Raw genomic sequence first — 23,512 nt, 5'->3', positions numbered from 1 at the left:
TAGCAATCAAAGCTATGCCTTTGATATAGATATGCTCTATTTCTTTCATTCTTTGTATTTCATTTAGATTCCTTGCTTTACCTCCCTGCAGAATCGATTATTTAACATTGTGCTATTCAAGGGTGCAGCATTAACCACTCTCAGTTATGGTTATGTGCTAGCCTGATTCGAACTTGATGAGTAGAGTCCTTCCTATCTATAGTTGATGTATAACCAAAATACATTCAAGCTCAGTGTTGTGTTAAACAATTGGAACAGGAATTTGAATGACAATGGTCAATTGAATGCACAAAGTGAAATTATTTTTATCTGAAGTTTTCAAACAATGCCAAAATTATGAGAGCCTCCTATGGTGCATAATGTTGAAAATGAAAAAGGGGCATTAATTACCGGTATATTCATTTTGCACCTTTTTCTTCTTCTTTTTTTTGTTTTAGTCTTAAGCCAGGCTGACACTTGCACAACTTTTGGCCACGATTTTGTCGTGGCAAGTCGTGACCAAAATTTTGAACAATTCAAAATTCTCGTCCCGGCATGGCACGTCAGGTCACGACGGGTCTACGCACACTTCAACGCCAGTTTACAACTAGTTTGCGCACTGGCACAACTCGAGTCGTGCCAATGCGTGCCACAGAATCGTGCAAGTGTCAGCCTGGCTTAAAGCAAACTTTTCTGATCTTAGTTTGATTGCCATATCATGTTCCTACGTTCTGTATGAAATATGAAGTTTGTATTTTTTTGGTATTTGATATATTTTGAACAATTCTGCTCATACAAACCCAGTGTTTTGTGTATATTTTTGATGAATGTAATATTGATTGTTGTTTTGTAATATAGTGTAAATGGTGGTTTTATTGTTATGATGAAAAATATGTGTGATTATGATAATAAATTTGAATATTGTTGCAGGGAATAAGAAGAGGTTGAAGGAAGGGAAGTGAAGAAGAACAAGAAGAAGATGAGTAGATGAGAAAGAAGTTGATTTTTTTAGCAAGGTTCTTTGTATAAGTAATAATGATTATTCATGAAAATAAGAATAGTGGTGTTAGAAATTGTAATTGTAAAATTTGTTTTTATCTTGTTAATGGTAAAGGTTACCTTTATTGTGCAATAGTTAATATTTTTTAATGTATTTTTGTATATATTTTAATGTATTCATGCTGATACATGTAAAATGTCCATAATTCAGTCCGGTGGGCTGTGATGGATGTTATCCAATAAATACCTTTCAATTCAGTTCAATCCAATTTGGGGGGCGGGGGGGGGGGAGCAATACTTACAAAATTTAGGAAAAATATTGCAGTAGATGTTATATCTTCTGCATAAAGATACAAGAAATATGTATAAATAATATAACTAATATTACATGACATTACATGATTAATTCATATCAGCTAAGGCTGCAACACCTCTGTACAATGTTTACCACATAAAAATGTGAGGATATTTAAAATCAAAATTCATTATATGTGCTCCTGTCATTGATTATAAAAAGTCTTGTCAAATTGTGAACACAAATGTGAAAATGATTATAAAATTTAGATAGAAATAATATTTGTTATGAAAGTAACGTAAATGACTTACACTGGGCAAACAACATACATTGTAATTCAGCACTGCATATCTACAAATGTAGTTCCTACTATTATGCACTTTTAAATCATACTGTGAAAGACAGGATGCCAGGCGTTTGTTCGACAATGAATAAAAAAATGCGTTTAGGTTGACTGCTCTCTGACACTTAAGGCCCCATGATTCTTCTCTGCAAATCGATCTTGTACATTAACTTGAATATCCTCAATTCAAATAGAAAATACCAGCAAGCAAATAACCAGACAAGAAAAAAATAATATTTATATCATACAGAGATTCCAGATGGTACGTATGAGAAAGAATTACTCATAGATCTGTACATAGAGCACAAGGTCACCATTCTTATTTACTTGGAGCCATTACCATGGAAATTAATACATCTTTCTCCGGCTTCTCCCACATGGCAGCTACTAGAGTATAAAGAGACATCTTACTTTTTCATCTCCTGATATGAAACTATATAACATTTGGACATCTACAATAATACTGCAAACAAAAATAAAATGCACTGTCCTTTATCTCATTGCATTACTGAAGGGGAAAAAAAAGCAAACAATTAATATTTCCAACAGTGCTATCATCAGTTTGGTCTTAATGGAGCGCATCTTATGCTTGATTTGCAGGAAATGTTTACACAGAATCAGTGTGCTCAACAAGATGTGAATATTTTATTTTTGTTATGTTAGAGGTGGAAGGAGGGAGGAACAGTGGCTCCCACTTATAAATTATTTGCATGACCTGACTTCTATCCTCCTCCATCCCCCTTTCACACTCAATCCAAAGTATCCAAAGTACTTAAGACACCTCCTCAGTGTTAAATACTACAAAACAAAATGAATCAGGACACCTAACAATACAATGTTCATCATTATGAACAGATACAAGTGCAGATTAAGGAAGTAAGTCTAGCCAGCAACCAAGTAAATATTTTGATCTTACAGTAAACTATTGAATCATCTTTGATTTAACAAAAAAAAAACAAAAAAAATCCACTCAGGTTTCAAGTTTAATCTAAACTAGATGATAGAAATTGTTGAAGAAAAAAGTTTTAATGAGTCCCAGTCACATGAAACAGTGGCATTGGTTAAATGATGTATCATGAAAAACCCAGTTTGCACACAGTCATATGATGGTACTAAGTCATCTCAATATTTTGGTCACTAAACCACATCATTTCAATTCAAAAGATATAAAATGTAATTACTTCCCTATCAAATCATTAAAAACCACACACAAAGATATAAAGTGAAAACTTATGTGCATATATACCATATTAGATCGGTGACACAGTAATGACAAGATTATTTAATTTTAGTCTGATTGTACAATGTAAATGTGTGACCAATGTCACTGTTTAAAAAAGAATACCACATTTGCCTTTCAAAAAAAAAAATGGCCTATAAGATACACAATGACAAGTCTCTCAAGTTTAGAGAGGTCTACAAACATTAGTCCCTAATGCAGTGCAATCATCATGATAGTCAGATTGCCAACACTCAGCTTGCTCAGGTATCTATCAGGAATGATAGAGTAACGAGAAGAAAATGGAAATCAGTTATCATTTAATGACAAAATCTACACCTAATTGTTTAATTTCATCTGCCAATTTGTTTTCTGTCTAGTGATCACTGTAATGTATGTATTCCCCTTCCCCCTCCTCCCCTTTACCCTCCCTCTCAGCACCTGTCATTTGAATCTCATTATAGTCATTTCGTATGATCAACTGACAAGAACAAACACTGCTCGGAGGATTGCTGAACACCTTCATTATCAAAATCATGATTCCTTCCTCTCCTGCTTTCCTCTCTCTCTCTAAAAAAAAAAGATGCTGGACAAAACGGAAGCATATGCTTTCTTTTACATTAAACATGTAATTTTAAAACTGTTTAAACAGCAGTATTTAGATACTTTTGCAACAGTGTGGCATCCAGTGAAGTTGATTAAAGTGAGGACGTTTAATTCAAAACAAGGAGTAATGATATCAACAAAGCAAACAAGGTGGGTTGTCCTCACGAGTAGCCTCAACAATAATTACAAACATGTTATATTTCTCTCCATAACACTTCCCTTCACAGAGACCACATTAAAAAAAATGTTGTTGTTTCGGTGTCATTGTATTTTTAGTGCTGGACTCTATACCAGCAAGGTGGAAACATTCCCACACTTGCTTCTAGGTGGTATCTATAGGCTTCAATTTGAATGTGGTATTAAATCCATAGTTGGTTTAAGATTCATGCTAGATTCAGTGAGCTCACTGGGAACAGGATTTATATCAGACTGTTCATTACACAACATTGGTCTCACATTAGGCTCCAGCACCGCGAGCACCATGGTACCATACAAGAATTGTGCGTACATGGAGCTATATCTTCATTATTGTCACAGCAGTTCACATGACAAAACAGCTTCATATTTATAACACAATAAATGCCGATGATTGATTGCACACAACGATGAATGTTTATGCCGTCGAATGCTGTCTTGACAGTAAGTTACACAATTTAGTGTGGCGCAAACAGGCAGACACTAGAGAACTGGTCTGTGTATTTCTCTTGAACGATTAATGAACAGGCATGTCATGCAAGTCAACACAAGATTAAAGATACATTGTCTCACCAGGCACTCAGTCATACAGAGTACTTATTAATTGCATCTCACTTGTCTTCCGATTCATGACTACACTTACACTTGTACAATGTAGGTGAAAGTTTGATGGTATACCATCACATAAACAAAGATCATCTCTAACATTATCTGCAGTTGCAATGTCCTAGCATAGTGTACATCATATTCCCAGCCACACTGCATGATACTATACGATAATGACAATTCTACAAACTGGATAAAGAAAACAGGCTTTAATTGTCTATTATTTCCTATAATTCTAGCATTGAAAGTCATGTGCCAACACTGCAAATGAAGCATTCAAGACTCCTTTGTGTCATCACAAGATACAAATTCAAGGAAATACACAATTTCTTACCCGCAACATATTTAACAACAGAAGTTGGTTTGTAGTCTAAAAGGTAGAGCAGTATTCCTCATCTACTACTGCACAAGGAAGTACCTACACATGAATTGTCACTTGAAAAAATAGAACAAAGAATTGTCTAGCTAGCACTGCAGATGACGCTATTCACTTACATGTACATCTATCACAATGAAAGTTCTAAATTTGGCCACATATGAAACGCACACATTGTAACCAGTATATGCTGATCGCAGTGTGGTCACTGTTTACTTTCATAGTTTGCATGGCATCCTATACCCCTTTTATATTGCGAGTTAGCTAGCTTCAGGTTTGGACCTGAAGCGAGCTAACCCCCCCCCCCCCCCCCCCCCCGATATGAAAGGTAAAAAAATATTTAGCCTGAGCTAAAGTTAGCCCGCTCTTGGGAGGTACAATAGATCAGGTCCGCTGCAGGTCCGAGCTAAACTTAGCCCGCTCTTGGGAGGTAGATCAGGTCCGCTGCAGGTCCGAGCTAATGTCAGTATAAAAGGAATGATCTCCATTCCAATGCGGGCTAAATTCACTGTCCCATGACCGCAAAGCGTGTATGGGGCTTCCAGGTTGCTAACATGTACAACCTGTACAGTACGTACTACTGTTGTACTGTTGCCACCAGCGCACTGTGTATTATGTATTGCATACACGTACAGTCACCATTCTGTGCTGTCACTGCTCACCATAAAACGCTCGAACTCTTGGAAAATGTCAAATGACATGATTAAATTGTGGAAAGTATAGACTGGCGCAGTACGTACAGTGCCATACAGTACCTATATATTATTATGCTGATGACTGGTTGTATTTTGCACGTAACGTACAATGTTTAACAACAGAACTGAATACGTACGTATTCACAAGTAAGCGTGCTGCTGCCCCTGAATTTTCACGCTCATGGGAAGCACACCAGGCTGATGTGAGGGGGGCAATAGGTCTGATCTCGCACATAACTTGGGTGGTCGAGAATGGCTGTATAAAATGACTTTAATAGCCCGAGCTAAGATTATCTCGCTTCAGAATTAATATCAACTGTTCAAAAACTGATAAGCAAAACTTAGCAAATCTGTAGAATTCTATAACTTCCTTATAATATTTTTAATCTGATTTTGATCAAATTTTCACTTTGTACTTGTCATGTTTTACTCTTTCTTCTCCATAAGGCTAACTTATAACTGGTCTGAAATTCACCTTTACACATATCTTTGGCATCTGTTCCAAACTCCTCGATAGGTCTTACAAAGTGTTGTCATGGAAAACAAGGAATAAAGGAGCTAATTGAAATATCTTTGAAAAATATTTTGAATTTGAAATGGGCCAATGCTCACACTATGCATGCTAAAAATGGAAGACAACTTGTTTTTGAATGGAAAATAAATATTTTATTTTTGATGAAAAAAAAAAGAATTGTTTCAACACACTGGCTGTTTGCTCTGCACACTCCATGGTTTATCATTCAAACCAAAAACTCATGATAAACTGACATACATACAGTACATACACAAAGTTATCACAAGCACTAACCAATACATCTTACAAAAACAACCAGCCTGACTGTTGCTGGCAGCTGCATAGTATACAGATGATTACTGTGGTAAAATTCACCATCTCTGGAATCAATGGCAGCTCAGCACTGATTAATACAGACATTCATGAATACAATGGCCCTTAATTTGATCCTGAATCATAGAGTGAAATCTTCCTGCCTTCAATTGTGGCCAAACAAATCATTGCTAAGATTATCTTGTGTCTTGTTTTCTCTGTAAATATGACACATGTCATGAACGCTCAATCTGATGATGAGGAGGGAACAATCCAGAGAACTCAACAAATGAATCAAAGGGGGAATTCTGGAGCTAGAGTTGGTTTCAGACCCACCATTTTAGTCACCTCTCAAGGAGAATCAGAGCATCTATCCCACAAGACTCAGATTGTATCTCACATTTCGACAGGGTTATAAGATGACATATATATATATACTGTAGTCTTCATTCAAAGACAATAAGGATTAGATGATGAACTCCAGTATGCATTAATCTGATCATGTACTACTGACATTGCAAAGGGTAGACGGAGCCAGAGAAGTTGTGGAGAAGTGTGGCTAATGAACCAGGCTACCCATATCCTTGCATACATCCTCTCTCCAGGAAGCAACAGGGTTGCACCTTCTATTTTGGCTTCCTGACTGGATTCAAACCGGGGAGTAAAAAAAAACACCACTGCAACCAACATACCCATACACTCCAAATATACTGAAATCAAAACAAAGTCACTCCAAATTCAAACTACATGTCAATTTGCAATTGGACACTTCACTGAATTCCAAAACTGAAAGAGCATTCTCTTACATCTAATTCAAGTCTGAATTTCTGCATATGAAATATCTCATAACATTAGCTAGCAGACACTTATTTACACCCTTATGTGATTCATATCCATATGCCCTTCACTAGGCGATACTCTTGACAAATGAATAACACACCCAAGTCCCAGTTTCACTTCATATCATCTGCCTTTGGCTTTAGCCAAACAGAATTGCACAAGGACAAATGCATTCGACATACATACATTTAGTACAGTCTTTGACTATTTGCTACTTTCAACAATAAAGTAATGCAACTAATAGTGGTATGTGATGCTGATTCAACCAATCACATAAACCAATCACATTACAGAGATACTATTTGCCATGAGATGACATGACATGTCCTGTTAAATGAATATGAAAACATCCATTTCACTTTCTACAGAAAGCACCCTAAAAGTACCAACTTTTTCCAAGAGGCCCTGTAATGATTCAGACAAATTCATGATGAAAAAAAAAATGGACATACTGTATGTGGTGAACAATCATGCTGGCCTACCATGGCACTTCACAAATTACATTCTATGTGCATGTACATTTGTAACGCAGTGGACATTATTGCTGGCCACTGTACTTTATAGCCAAGCATCCTGTGGTCATGAATACTCAACACGAGTGGCTCACATGTGGTTTACACAAACAAGCTCACGAGCCCCCTCCTCCCACAGAAGCATCAGAAGTAACTGCATGGCAGACTCCACAAACAGGGACTTTAACATAATAACATTATAAGATATAATATGTGAAGCTATTGAATGCAGGAAAATTAGCAGAACACATTTAAGTGAATTTTGAGGAAATTTTGAAAAGCTGTTCAAATGTAACATATTTTAATTGTTTTTATGAAAATCCATTTGCCACCATCACTGGAAGGGAAGGCAACAACAATACCTGATGTCACAAAAGTATGATGAAGTAAAGTAGATATCGAGAGAAATCTACAAACCTTAGTTTTCTTTAAAAGTAGACATTTCCATCACTTGTTACTAACATGCTAAGGGTTATAACATTTCTACTGCCTCCTCAAGGAGGTATTCTCTTTGTATTTTTTGTCATATTGTTCATCTAATGTGACATTACAAACTGAAGTCACGTTCTTTTCCATCAATGATGGCAAATGACTGTTAAGTGGAAATTTTCACGGTGTTGAAATTTTTGCACATTTCGCACAGCCAGAAACTAGCATGAAAACAACAGCACGCAAATATTTTTGCTTGCCATGTGTTCCAGTAGTTGATGTCTTAATTCCGCGGAATTAAAAAACATGCGAAACTCATCTTACCCAGCCGAGCGTGAAAAATTAGTCGCACGAAAATATCTACTTTTACAGTAATATATAAACCAGACTTCAAATACTTAAACTTTTGAATGAATTGTCCAAATGTCCTCACACTTCATTAATGTGCTCTACTAATATTTCTGCACATGCTGAATCTAATGGGTGGTAAATTCCCCTTTCACCAGTAAATAACTCACGAGAGAATCTTATTCTGGGCCATAAATGACTAGATTCATCATTTCACTGAAGGAAAGAGAGATTACGAAATCTGAATACTTGTGAAGAATTGATTTCACACAAAGAAGATGTAACAAAAACTGCAGAGTGTTTCTCCTTGTGATAGATGGCTGTTTTCTTATAATTCATTCATGCATGTCTCATATCTGAAAGCAAAACAAATACAAAACCTCATGAACACCACAAAATGAATCATCAAGGGGATGGGGGGGTCAACTGAAGATGCCATACTATGTGTACCTTCCCCGAACTGTCATTTTCACAGATTAGTAATGTCATATGAAATATGAAGATTAAGACACAATACGAAAAAAAAAACTACGAAGAGATTTTCCAGTAATATCACATATAAACATACCTTTCCAAATTTCCACTGTGCATCATACCTATTGCGGTATCGTACCGCCATTCTGCACTGACGCTGCATCATATTCCTATCTGTTTTGTTTGAAGACGGTAGCTGAATCTGGAAGCGAATCAAATCCATTCAATACTCAAACCTTCACAACTCAACCCAACATCTGTGATAGGCTAAAAGTTGTCACAAGGCAACTATCACTGTCCATAATGGGATTGGCCCGGCACTGCCAGTGAAGGAAGACAGACTCATGTAAATATCACAGATGATCCAAAAATGATTTTTAATCCATGAAGATCTTCACTCCAGGTGGTACACAGCTTTTAAAATATTCCACTGGTCAACATTCTTGTGAGGCACTTGAAACATGTCAGAGTTGACGAAAGCTGTAGCCAACACTTGGCAGTGTACTCTGTATGTTCTTGAATGTCCTGGTTGCACTGGAAGAAGTGATCATGATCGGGCCTCTGCCAAGACATGTGAATGTATGATCCTGCCTCCGAAGGGTAATGCCTAGCTCCTACTTCTTCACCCCCTGTATGAGGCTTCAATGAAGGAAACTCTCATAAGGGAAACTGTCAATCACCAGAAAAGAAGGTCTAATGTAACCGACTCTACCACGTTAAATGCCACAATCTAAGTCAGTCAAACAGGAAAACTTTTCACTCTGCAGTGAGATAGTTTTCATGCCATACATGTATGTTTCCTATGCAGGATGTGCTCCAAGTTCGTTCCGTAAAAAAAAAAAGATACTAGAGTCGATCATATTTCCCCTTGATCTTCTATGCGCACATGGTTCATTGACTTTTCGCTTCTTTCCACGGATGTAAATCAGCACCTAACCACTGAGGGCAATGCTGATAAATATATCTGCATTATTTCTGGGCACAACTATATCGCATACCGCTTGTCTGTGAGTCGCACAAGGCCAGGAAATTAGCATGAAAATTTTGCTGCTCCTGCCCTGCTTACTCTTTGCATCATGTGCATGTTGGCACGCATAAACCCCTGACCGGAACAGAGAGGAAGCTGGCTCCCCAAGGCTGCAAACTTGGGCACAGCTACTCACATTGTTCCTGCCCAATGTGTGATTGACCAATGGCACTTTCATCCAACCCTAATTAATATGTGTGTACAACAACCCAATTGGGATGCATTCAAAACCTTTGGGGGGGGGGGGGGAGGGCCTGGGGAGAAGGATCAATCAATTACAAACAGAACAAAAACAGCTAAGAACTTATGGTCAGGTGATTTGCTATTCTATTTACAACTCCAGTTACTATTCTTAGAAATTACAAGAATTTTCTTTTGGAAAAAAATACAAAAGGATATCTCACACTGTCATAAAAAAAGCATAAGATTGCTTGGAGAGACAATTTTAAGTCATCGTTTCAAGTACCCAATTAAAAGACATTGTTTTCAGTCAACATTAAACATACATTGTAACATGCATTGTTAGTTTATTATGACCCCCACACTGTAGGCTGATTTTAAAAAAAAATGATATTTAGTAGCTTAAATTCTGGAGTGACTCCACTTTGCATGGAATCACTAGAATCAAGACTAAACATCCTGGATTCATACCTTCACTGGGTGGCCTAAGTCAAAAATAAAACTGACAGGAAATCAGACTAAGTGTGATACTCTGATAGCTGGACTAGACTTGGCATATAAATTTCATAGTGAATCAGGCTTACTGCCATCACCCAATGCACATGATGTTACCCTTTCATCTTAATTGATCACATTTCATCACATCATTTGACCTCATTTTAGAGGCTTCAGCAACAACTGTAACAGTACAACACATGTACATGATAAACACAGAAATGTTTGAACTATAAAAAAACATTTCATTGACAAACCCTTCCTGAAATAGAGCGTACCAGCAATCCTATTTTTAGCAAGAGTTGGATCAACCTTTCTGGAAACAGGAAATCTAGTATCAAACATGGCCATATGTCCCTTCATAGTATGCCATTTAGTACTCCCCCTCCCCCTTCCAACTCCCCTCTAGCACTCCACCCTAGTATCTGCTGGGGTAATCTGCCAGACCAATCCACGCTTGCGCAATCCTAAACTGCAAATTAACTTTCATAAATGAACAAAATAGAGTATACATTTTGTTACAAAACATAAAAATACATGAAATAAAAATGTACAGCACATGGAAATCTGGGATTTTAACATGTTTAACACCTAACAGAGAAATTGGTCACAACTACAATTATGCAAATTACACAAAGTACCTGATTTACCGGTTCTCAACTGTGACAATAAAAAGTCCAAAACAGATAAAGCATGCTATTTCATGGATGATTTTATAGCAAATGCAAAATCCTCTCCCGCAAAGTCCTTACAATTCTACAATAATTTGTTGCAAAAGATGCTATTCTGTTTTGTTTCAAGAGGATGCTGTTTGTGGGTAAATGGGAGACTTGTGAGGCAATGACATTATGACTTAAAAACATGTAAAACAATTCTACACATTCTTTTCAATGTCAACTTTAAAAAAAATATAACATCCACTGTTCTGTCTGAATGCCAAATACATTTCTGAATATATCTGCACAAATTACTGTTCAGTTTATTAAAGTTTGAGACAATGCTTGGTGGGATTAATATCTCTTGAACAAAACTTAATCATCTTCAGCTCTGACCCAAACCAAAAGCATCTACAATATCAAGGGATACGCTACATTGTATGTAGGCCTACAGTCTGTTTAACCCTGCAAAGCACAGGCAATGATCATCTTGGAGGCAGAGTGATTTACGCAGCCACAGACCTGCGAGAGAACCGCTTTGTGCATGCGCTCTTTTTGATCTTCAAGGCCATTTTGCTGCAGACTATCAATTGTCCCATCTGCGAAGATTTGATGGAAGAGGTTTGCCATGCATGACGTCAGACTGATCATTTGGAAGTTGCCAGGATCAGAGGATTGTCTCCTTTAGGGAACAAAGTAATTTTGCATTCTGATCAACAGGTAAGTAGGACCCCCCCCCCCCCCTTGTAGCAGCACTGAGAATGAAAACGGCATCATAAGATGATGGTAGGCATTGGGGAGTTTCTAGAGTTCGCAATACAGCACTGTCATTCCTCAGCACAAAAGCAAGGCTTCCCCCTTTTTTTTCCTTCTTTTTTTTTTCTTTTTTTGCTTTTCTTTTATTCCAATTTGTATTATATACAACTGTAGGCCAAGCTGGAGTGTCAGGGTATTTTGCAATCTTGCAGTTATGTGTTTGTTGATTCTGATTGTTATCGTCGCCATTAATGCACAATTTTATATATCATTCTAAAGCTGATACTTTTCACTTTACGTAATAGTTTGAGTAAGGGCGCCCTAATATTTCAAGAATGACGCCCTCTTGTAATGCAATTATATTTGCAAACTTATTTCTACATGTTACCAACACACTTAACCACACACCACACTCTAAAAAAAAAAAGATTTTGAAATACAATTGCTGTAGGCCTACATAGAACCTCTCCAGCTTTCAGGTAATTTAACATTTTTCCCAATAGTATTAGTACTTTTCATTTCATGAACAATAATATGTGACAATTACAAGAGACCCGGGGGTCACGCGCTCACCTGAGTATCGCAAGTTCACCTTCCACGCATTCCTGCAGACTCTTACTTGAGAACATTGGAAACTTATTCAATATTCATTAGATTAGGAGGTTTGGACCCCCTGGGGCCCCCAAGGAAAGCATGGTGTCCATTCAAACACTTTGAGATTTTATCCCTATGGTAACGCTACTTGATAAGTTTGGTGAAAATCCATTATGTTGTTTTCAGCAAGAAGATGAAAATTTAGGTCTGCATTTGGACCCCCCCCCCCCCATCCCATCCCGCTTCCTTGGGTTCCAAGGGGGTGGGGGCACCCCTGATTCTTCCATGAACAAACTTGAAACTACAGTCATCAATATACTGACTCATTGTATTAACTTAGCTCAATCACTTCCAGTTCTAGAGAAAATCTGTAAAGATTCCTTACAAGAGGGGGAGGGGGTCCCCTGGGGCCCCCAGGGGGAGCATGGTGCCCATTTGATGGAATTGAGATTCTATCCCCCTAGGGATGCTACAGTACCTGCCAAGTTTGGTAAAAATTAGGGATAGGGTTTTCAAGAAAAAGATGAAAATTTACCATTTTGGTCCAAATTTAGGCCCCCTGGGGCTCCCCAAGTGGGACATAGTGCCCATTTGATGGAAATGAGATTCTTTCTCCCGAGGGATGCTACCTGCCAACTTTGGTAAAAATTCATTATGGCATTTTTAAGAAAAAGATAAAAATGTACAATTTGGGCCCCATTAGGACCACTCTAAACCCTCCTCCCCTGGGTCCCAAGGGGGGCACCTACGATTCCGCCATGAACAAACTTGAAACTACAGTCATCAACGTACTAATTCATAGTATTAACTCAGCTCTATCACTTCTGGTTCTAGAGAAGAAGATTTTTTAAGATTCCTTAATTTTGGGGGGGGGGGTTGGGCCCCTCTGGGGCCCCCCAGGTGGGGTATGGTGCCCACTTGAGCATATTGAGATCCTATCCCCCTAGGGATCCTACAGCTGTACCTGCCAAGTTTGGTGAAAATTGGTCAAGGGGTTCTAAAGAAGAAGATGAAAATGTAAAAGTTTACGCACGACGGACGACGGTCGACGCATGACGGACGCCAGACGAAGAGCGATCGCAATAGCTCACTTGAGCCTTCGGCTCAGGTGAGCTAACAACCTCCACTTCACACATTTTCATAATTTCAAATTTCACGAAGGAAATATCGAACAAAATGTTGGTTTGAACAGAGTGCACTTAAAGCTACCTATGATAAAAATATGACTTGACTAATGTCATAAATACAAATAATTTAGATTTCATAAATGACATCCTACAATACTGCCATATTGATAAGATAATCCTCAGGAAAAAAAATACTGTCTTACTTCTCACTTTACAGTAAATAATTCCTTTATATACTTGACGGCAAAACAGACCTGAACACTGTGGCAATATTTTTTTAGATAATTAGCCATTATTGCATTGAAGTTTTGCATAATGATGATTAATTATACAAGTACATTGTAATTAAAGATAAACAGTTAAACATACTTCAGCTTTGAGACTATGCAGCTTCAGACAGTAGGTGTTACCCAACTATTCCCCGCCCCCTGCCTTGCTGGCCATGGCTCGAGACCCATTGCACCCCTGTGCACTGCACTTTCCACTTTCAATGTGAAGTTTCCACCTGATCTATTCAAACTTTTCATGACACTAAAGAGGCCGAAATCACCTAACAAAAAAAAAGAAAGGTCAATTGCATCGTCACTGTGCACATGAGCTATTTACGAACTGGTTTATTTTCTGGTGCAATATGATGTGATTTCACCGGTCTCTCTCACAAAAGTTTTCATCAATGTATTAGTGATCTAAATGTATGACAGCCTGATACCCACTCCAAGTCAACTTCACACAATGTTACTCTCGTGAACTTCAATTGATCCCATGAGAAACTGCCAAGAGCTACCATGGGATGAGGAGTGCACAAGTTTGCTAAAATTTTGATGAGTGTTTGAGTGCTGTTCCAATAAAAATTTCATTTTTTTTTTTATCAGAGATACTATTTAGGACAGTACGGCAGTATAAATTATACATTTAGCATACAACTAGCTTTTTGTGTAGCAACAATGCAGACAAGCATAAGAAAGCAAAAATTGATTGAGAATCAAGCCAAATCTATTAAATGACCCCTTCTATTGTTTTTCTACTCATACAAACATGACATTCTGAAAGTGATATGTACCTACCGGTACATGTACATGTATGTACATGATTTCATAAATGGATCATTACTGTGCTGACTTTCATTAAGTCTCATCAAGTACCTTGCAAGTAATGCCCAGGCAAAGCGCCAATTACAGTGGTTCCCTCTCAGTCAAGAATGATTAGGTCATGATTTCAAGACTTTAATGTGAGCCAGTGACAATATTTCAGCCCAAATGATAATATCCTGGGCTGTAGTTCTGATTATGTGGGAAAATAAGACTTAAAATTGTCTGCATTTAGGCATGATTCACTCTAAAATGATTCCCGATTACTGGGTGAGCACTGTATTTTTTTAATGCTAATTGACAGTCCAAGCAGATTGAGTGCTTCTGACACCTCTTCTACTTTCAGTCTTCTTAAAAGTGCTCACACAAGGATTTCCTTTATGAGATGCACAACTGCATGTGCTATGTAAGTAAGCTATACATTCATTATTCAATTGCTCATGACAACACAGTACACATTGTAATATGAGATGCGCAACGCTACTCAAAAGTTCTGTCAGTTGAGGTACGGTCATGGAATGACAACTAGTTCTGATGACTGACTGACATGAGCCATACTCTAGACACCAGTTTACCCGTTTGCAAAGCACTGGAGCAGAACACACCAAAGTGTATCAAGGATTCGGGCTGTCCCAACATGTACTGTATGTGCAAACTGGACAATCAAACACAATGTTTAAAGTACCACTACATACATGAAATCAAGACTGTGTTCTGTCCTCAAATGTCAACAATGACAAAAACAAGACTACGATTCAAGTAAACATCAGACCACAATAGTAGAATCTATGTAGCACTGCTGAAATAGCACAGCAAAGATTGATCTCTAGCCTTCTTTGTTTTCGTTTAAAAAGAGACTGTACAGTACTGGCTGAGGTGGGGATCTATGTTTTGAACATTCCTAAGTGAGATAATGAGAAACCTCTTATGAAATATGAAAGAGCATGTAATTTTAAGAAAGATTAAACATTTATTTGATGAAAATTGGTTTTCAAATGGCTGAGATATCCAAAAAAGTGATAATAATAAAAGGTGACAAGCCACACCTTTTATTAGGATCTCTTTGTTTCACCTTGTTTTTGGATATCTCAGCCATTTCAAAACCGATTTTCATCAAATAAACTTTTGATACCCCTTAGAATTGCATGCTCTTTGACCCCATTTACACATGGGCCGGCTTTATCGAGTCGGCCTCACGCCAGCGTCAAGCCGCCTCCAAAAAATTTCGAAAGTGTGTTTACACATAGCAGAAAGGTCCGCTGGACGCCGCCTTGAAGTCGGCTTGACTACCCCCTGTTTACATATACGGCAGCTTGGCCGGTCTGCGTGGTGAGACTTTCATGAATCTGACGAGGTGGGACTATACGAAGTAAAACAATACAAACCTTACAAGTACAGTTACACAAACGCAACAACAACAACAACAACAACAAAGAAAATAAAAAAGGATACAGCACTACTGAATAAGCAGAAAACTCATCGACGCAGTCCAGGACGACAGGACTCCAGTGAAGCAAAATTAATCACAAAACAAAAGCACTTATTTGATTATTTGTACAAGAAGCTAGTCGCGAGGTAACAAAATCACGAATGATGACGTATCTGCACTATTGCACAAGCCCACGTGACTCTCGACTCTCGAAAACCAGCGTCAGTCCACTTTGTGTTTACACATACGTGAAGGCGGCGTGAGGCCGCCTTGAAGCCGACCTCAAACCATCTCAAGAGGTGGACCGAAACTTGGGGGGCCTCAAGCCGCCGTCAGTCCATTTGTGTGTTTACATTTATGTTCGAGGCAGCCCTGCCTCACGCCGGCGTCAGTCGTATGTGTAAATGGGGTCATAGAGTGGTTTCTGAATATCTCGCAAAACGTTAAAAGCTAAATCCTCATCTCGACCAGAACTGTACACACCCTTTAACACACTGCATATATTGAAAATTTAATTAGCACTAATAATGTGCAATAGAGCATTTACAATTTGTACTCAGTGAAAGAATGAATTAGTGAACATGGTATAATGAAGTTGGAATCCTTTGAACAAACTTCTAAGCTCTCAAAAGATTTTGATGAGAGCACAGCCAAGACATGTAGTGGAAAAAAAGAAATTGGAGTTCTGCCACAAAAAGTCTAGGAAATCATTCTCAACATGAATCAAACACATGTTCATCCACTCAAAACCATGTAGTTCATATCATTTTGCTTGATCTTGATGTTAAGTAGCAGACCTCTGTTGAGAAACACAATCTGTACTTTTAACTTATCAGAAATGTTATCTCCATTGCTCCAATTCGTGAAAGTTTACAATATTACATAATTACAAGGAGAATGAAAAAGGAGAGGGATGATTGTAATGGGACTCTGGGGAAATTTGTAATGGAAGCTCTGCTAGGTTGTTGGGGATTAAAATTGTGAAAAACTTATTCTTTAATGCAACTGATTAACAAATTGCCCTACATCGACGTAAATAAGCACTGAATTGATCAGTGTTTTTGTAGTAGCCATGATAAAAAATCATGGGCGTACGTGCTTGAGCAGGATTCGAACCTACGACCTCGTGATCTCAAGTCGATGTAGGGCAATTTGTCAATCAGTTGCATTAAAAACACCTCAACAGAAGAATTTCATGAATTTGAACTTATTCTTTGCCAAATGAAAAGAGAGCTCATCCTTTATGTTCAGTACAATAGTAGCAGTCGATGTATGGCAATTTGTCAATCAGTTGCATTAAAAACACCTCGACGGAAGATTTAATGAATTTGGACTTATTCTTTGCCAAATGAAAAGTGAGCTCATCCTTAACATTCATTACAATAGTAGGAGACACCTGATTCTATTTCTTTATTCATAAGTCTACCATCTGTACGATGTCAAAGACCCATCTGTTCATGTGCCTGACTGTTATGCTATTTGATCCTCTGCTAACATTCAACCTCAGAACTGAATACATAACCACTGGAGATAGTGCCTAATGAAGTTGTAGTTGTAGGCAGCTTTTCATGATTATCATTTCACCAATGTCATTCTACATGCAGTCATCTTTCCTTTTCATCTATTTTCTTCTCCTTTCTCTTATCTACATAATTTTCTCTCCTTCACGTCACACTACTCATCCATTTTACTTCCCATCTCCTAAACCTTTGCCTAATTTCTCAATTTTCTATCTCTTCTTTGCCCTTCCCTTCCTTCTTCTGCACCATATGTAGTTAAGAGGTACTAATACAATTATCGTTTAATTTCTTTACTTATTTTAGATATAAACAAGCATTTTTCTTTCTGTTAGATTACTTTTAAACAATCCAAATCTCAGGCAAATAGTTACTGGGAATCCTCCCACATGGTATCTGTTTACTAGTTCCAATTTTGATATTTTTGTTTCATCAATCAACAGTACACATTCATCATTTCTGTGTTTATTACGACATACAGCATGATTAAATCACTGAAATTTTCAAATCAAATATAATCTAGTCAATTAATAATATAGAAGGTCACAACATGAAATCTTTTCACCTTTGCCTGCACATGCAATTACGTAGAGTGTGCTATGACTAAGTTTTTTTCTGTCAAGTAATTGTAAAATGCTGAAGATGGTCCATCAACAGCTGACAATGAATACAAGTTTACAGTGATCTGGAGTCATCTATCAAACTTGAAACTCTGTTGTGGAATAGACGTCATATAACTGATGCCCATTTTGTACGATTGCAAGTAACACTTTCTCATTTGGCTTTGAAAGGTACAAGTGTATAGTATGTGAACATGTACAATGTAATTCAATACAGGCAACAAACAATTTACAAAATTTGTAGCAATCCCTTTGGGTATGTAGAATTTCATTACATTACTACAGACACACTATGCATGTAGTTTATCTGCCAGAAGTCTCAATCTACAATGTAAGGATGAAAGTTCAGATTTGTAATTTCTTTTTTCTTTATTACTTTGAGAGCAAATCTGGAAAAGGGCTGTCTTTGAACATCCTAAGTAGACTGTAGGTAGCAACATGCTTTATCAAATTGAACATCACCAAGCAGTTCTCGACACAAACCCAACACAGTACATTCATCAAAACTTTCAGGCATCTTCAAGCCAATATTACCCATTTCAAGGCAGACAAAGGGTGTGTTTATGCTCAATTTGCGAAGGCAGGATCAGCGTTTTGAAACGTTGATTCAAAATGCCGTTCATGGAAGCACTAAATGCTCACTTTCTTCGAGCCTTGGAAAGAGCGTTTGCGATTGCTTCGCTGACCTCAGCAGAGGCAGGTCAAATTGGGGCGCGCGCTGCAATCGGTGGCCTGGCCTGGGAGAGCAGCTGGGAAAGACACGCGTATGCACAGTACATGGGAAAATTGCACAGGCCAGGGTAGCTGACTGGCCGGGCGAGCGCTTTTTCACGTGAACCGGTAAGGCGTTTAGATGACATCACTCTAAACGCATATAGAAACGCTGTTGCGTTTATGCTTCCCCTTCACACGTGATTAGTCAGAAACGCTGATCGCAAACGCACCTTTTAGTGCATTTTAGATCGGCGTTTTGAATCAGCGTTTCTATCGAAATGAGCATGAATGCAACGGCATTTTGCACTAATCACGTTTCAAAAGCCTGATTTTGGCCCCCAAAATGGAAGCATAAATGCACCCAAACACTGACACCATACAGTGTAGTAAAAGGACAGTACTAATACATAAATTTGGTTCATTTAAAATGCACTCCCCAGCTGGCCTTGGATGCCAATAAACTATAATGCACTGTTCTAATCACAGCCCAGAGAGCAATCCAACTTGTCTGCATCATCAGTCATTGAGTGGCATTTATGCCACACTGTGATAAGTTGATTATTACACATTTGTTCAATTCTGTGGGATCGTGCCATTTTGCATAATCCATGGGGAATAGTTCTGCCCTTAGTTTTTGTTTTCAATCCAGTATTCATGCTGGTCCTTGGATTTAGGCAACAACTGAGGTAAGACAATATTCTGCACTGGTGTCTCAGAATCAGACCCAGCTTACGAAGAAATCCACCCCAAAATAAATAAACTCCAAAAGATGAAGAAAAATATTCCCTCCAGAATGATACAAAAATGACAAAAATTGGATAAGAAATAAGGAAGATGTGACATTTTGAAATGTAACTTTTTTTTGAAAACATTTCTTGACAAGTCCTTATGAATATTCAAATGAGTGAGTTGATGATGTTATACCCTCACAATTTTTCATGTACATGTTCAATGTATGAAATTCTGAAAAATTGTTATCTTTAGCTACTACAAGTTAAAGCATGTTACCATACCAAGATATATCAGAGTTAATATCCGTTCTTTTTTATTTGGGGATGTTTTAAGACAAGTTCTATACAGCTGGACTATGAGATTTTTGTTATTTCTGAATATGAAATGAATAAGAAAATGTGAGCATGACATCATCAACTTGCTGATTTGAATATTCATAAGGACTGATCAAGAAATGTTTTCCAAAAAAACGTGAAACGTGAAAGAGCAAGGCAATACTAAATACGTGTACATGTACATAATAAAACTGAAACAAGAAGTAGGAATTATGCGTGCACTGTTTCAGTTTTTGCTGCTTTTACTCCTTCAACCAGTCTTTGAACAAAGAAACAACAAAAACTACAGTAAAACAGTTGATTGACCGAAAGATCGGTCTGTATCTGTCCGTCGGGGAATGTTCCGCGGAGACTGCGTCTGGCTTCACGGATCCCCTCCGTATACAGACCGAAGTCAATGATGCCAGCTACTGTGTGGCAGTAGCGCACAGATAAAACGTTACGATAAACCAAATTACAGGCAGCTTTTTTACATTAAAAAAAAGTTTGACATGATATTACACATTATGCAGCAATATTTGGGGTTAATTTCTCACATTTTGCAATCGAAATACTCACAGTAACGCGGTTATAATGCAGAAATTTTATCCATATCGCAACATCGCCGTTCGCTAGCTGAAAGTCGCCATTTTGAATCTGTAAACCAATCACATGCGAGGTACTTTATTAAGTAAAAAAAACACGTAGAAACTACCTCGCATGTGATTGGCTAATAGATTCATACTGTATGTTTCTGCAGTTTGAACGTGACGACGCGACGGGCTGGTTAATGTGTGTTTTGCGTTGAAAATTCGACCGAAATATTGGATTATTCATTAATCTGGTGAGTGTAGTCTATTCTTGAATAGTTGATTTAACTATTCAAGCTTAAATTTGCCGACCTAGGGCTGTGAATTAGACGCAATCGAGAAGGGTGAGGTACCTCACCCAATTTTCCATAGAGACAGTGGTTAAGAACATCCACACAGCAATGGGTACTACAACCTTCCGTCTGTCTACGGAGGACGGCGTTAATGGCAAAATACAAAAGAGTCCTCCGGACAGACGGATCTTTCTGTCTAAACAGTTGAAAGACAACTCACCTTCACAGCTGAATTAGACGGATCACTGCAGAAATTTTGGAGCACATGCAAATAGTTTGATATTTGTGGTCCTGATTCTGAATTCAACCATCCACAAAATTGTCAAAATTGTCAACTCCCCTATTCGCAAAATATCATGCCTGCAAAAAATATTTGGCATCTACAGTATAGGTGATTTTTTTAAAAGTCAAGTTTTTTATCTACATGGATTTTGTATCAGTGAACATTTAGCATTTGATAATTTAATCGAAAACAATCTAAGACAAACTGGAAATGTCACTATCGCAAGTGGTATACCGCCACCATTATGTATGGTTCTTCAAATGGGTCTATAGTGCACCTTGACAATGTGTGATGACAGTTTCACATAATTGGCAAAAAACTGAAATGATATTTTTGTCACAAAAGTGTTGAGTGTCTACTTTCCTTGAATCAGGTTTAATTGGAAGGATGGCTATATTTTGTCTAAGAGAGCAGATATTTGGGAAAAGACATTTCATGTACTTAACATACAGTAAATGCATGGCACCAACATTCAACATATCTGAATACATGTATGTCAAAAGTGATTTTTTTTTTTTAATGGACAAATAAGAGCATTAGATGCCAAAACTGACTTTCATTTGATATTACTATGTGTGATGTGTCTTTCAAGGAAGAGAGTGTTCACATTTTCAAAGGATTCTATACAATGTACATTGTACAAGTGTATTTACATGATGATGGCCCTTGGCAGGTACATTGCATTTATGCAAAACAATTTATAGCCTTTTGACATATGCCCAGAGTCGGCAACTTACATACATTCATAATCAGAGTCACACTTTTTTTCTTCTTTTCTTTTCTTTTTTTTTTTGAGAAAAACAAGGAAACTGAAGCCTTCAGAAATAGTTTGGCAGCATAAAAACATCCCAGCATGTATGCAGTAGCTTTATTGTGAAAAGAAATACAGTTGAGTGTCATTTCCTGCATGGCCATTATCATCATCTTTATTTCTTCACTGGGATGGCATGTTAATCATGGTTGTAAGGGCACGCTATAGGTGTAAGTACTGCATTGCCATTCTTAGAAAGACACTGTTCTTTCTCATGTGATGTTACAATACACTGCTTACAGCTGTAAATGTGAAATCATAATCCTACAATCCTAATCCCAATCCTATAGTCCTACCAAAAAAAAAAAAAAAATCCTAAACAAAAAACATCGCACAAAAGTGGATACACATTTGTCTTTCTAACTCAAGTGCAAACAACTACAGTATATATGGGGGTCATTTACATCTTTTGGCTTTTTTCCCTCCATCTTTCCTTTGTGTAGAGTAGGAAAATTGGGCAGACATATTACTTGTAACAAAATTACTATTTCTGCTAAAAAAAAAGCCAATGGTATGACCAAGAGGGAAGAAAGAAGAACTTTGCATCCTAAAATATATACCTTCAAAGGTCTGGAATAGCAGTTAACTTGAGAACCTTGCTCCATATCGCTTGGGCTCCCAAGCTTGAAATGGCACTAATATTCACACTGAAGTGATGGATCACAGATGTGACATGTTTTCATCAGGTCCATGCTGGACTTGAGCACAACAAAGCATGGTTTTCACATCCCACTTTTGAGGTTGTACCCACCCCCTAAACATGATACACAGTGGGAGTCTAATAGGTCATGCTAAACTGACAGTGTACAGTACTCACCGGCAATAAGGCCCCACCATTTTAACAGAAATACAGCAATAAAATAAGATGCGGCCTATACAAGTACGCCACCACAACCAAAAACATGGTCTTTTGAACCAACCTGTATAGGGACTATGCTACAAGTACAATGTATGTAGGCCTTATCATAAATTTTGTATATGCAATGTGCCAATCAGCAACTTGATAACATCTACTGAATTAATCAAACTTATACCCTTTTATACGGCAGCCAATTTTTGGAGCCTCTTCGAAACATTTTGAAAATGTTTTTGAGGAATAGATCACTCGTCTGCTTACAATGTATACTACTTGGGATGCCTGTTAGTGTTAATATTTCAGTGAAGCAGATCCTGACAGGCTAATGTTCTCATGTGGTATTTAGGTACTCTAACCAAGTTCCCCTCCAATAAACGGTATGCACTTTTGAATACCACATTTATGCAGAAATATGACTTTTCTTCACAGTAGCTCCATGGTTCAGTCATGGTCAGTCGCATGTTTTAGTGGACGATGACCCACAGTAATTAACTTCAAGGTCAGCGAAAAGCTGCTTCTCAAGGTGTAAAGCATTTATACTGCAACCAGGCCTCTTCGAGGCTGCTATACCCTGCATTCACATTGGTCCCTGCATTGCAAGTCCACTGCCACAGGACTTTCCCCTAAAAAAAAAATAATAATAATAATGTGAACTCTCACTGGGACTAAAGTATGTATTAACATATGA

The 23,512-nt window shown here is 37.8% G+C and overlaps 1 protein-coding gene across 3 annotated transcripts in view; it reads right to left on the bottom strand.

Moving 5' to 3' along the window:
• The window catches only part of LOC139736033 (SH2 domain-containing adapter protein F-like), a 90,585-nt gene that overhangs the window by 47,167 nt on the left and 19,906 nt on the right, over positions 1-23,512 (bottom strand). Inside the window, exon 1 of one of the 3 annotated variants that reach the window (XM_071646777.1) lies at positions 8,837-9,159. The exons of 1 other annotated variant lie outside the window; for it this stretch is intronic. In XM_071646777.1, coding sequence (XP_071502878.1) covers positions 8,837-8,965 — 129 coding nt within the window. In that variant the 5' untranslated portion in view covers positions 8,966-9,159. Of the gene's footprint in view, positions 1-4,576; positions 4,606-8,836; positions 9,160-23,512 lie in introns of those variants that run through there. One more of the 3 variants, XM_071646778.1, reaches the window with a different exon arrangement.

Source organism: Diadema antillarum, unplaced genomic scaffold (assembly GCF_040938485.1).
Source record: "Diadema antillarum isolate AM-2024a unplaced genomic scaffold, OU_Dant_1.0 seq00000620_RagTag, whole genome shotgun sequence".
Classification (NCBI taxonomy): Eukaryota; Metazoa; Echinodermata; class Echinoidea; order Diadematoida; family Diadematidae; genus Diadema; species Diadema antillarum.
This window is presented reverse-complemented; position numbering and strand designations above follow the sequence as displayed.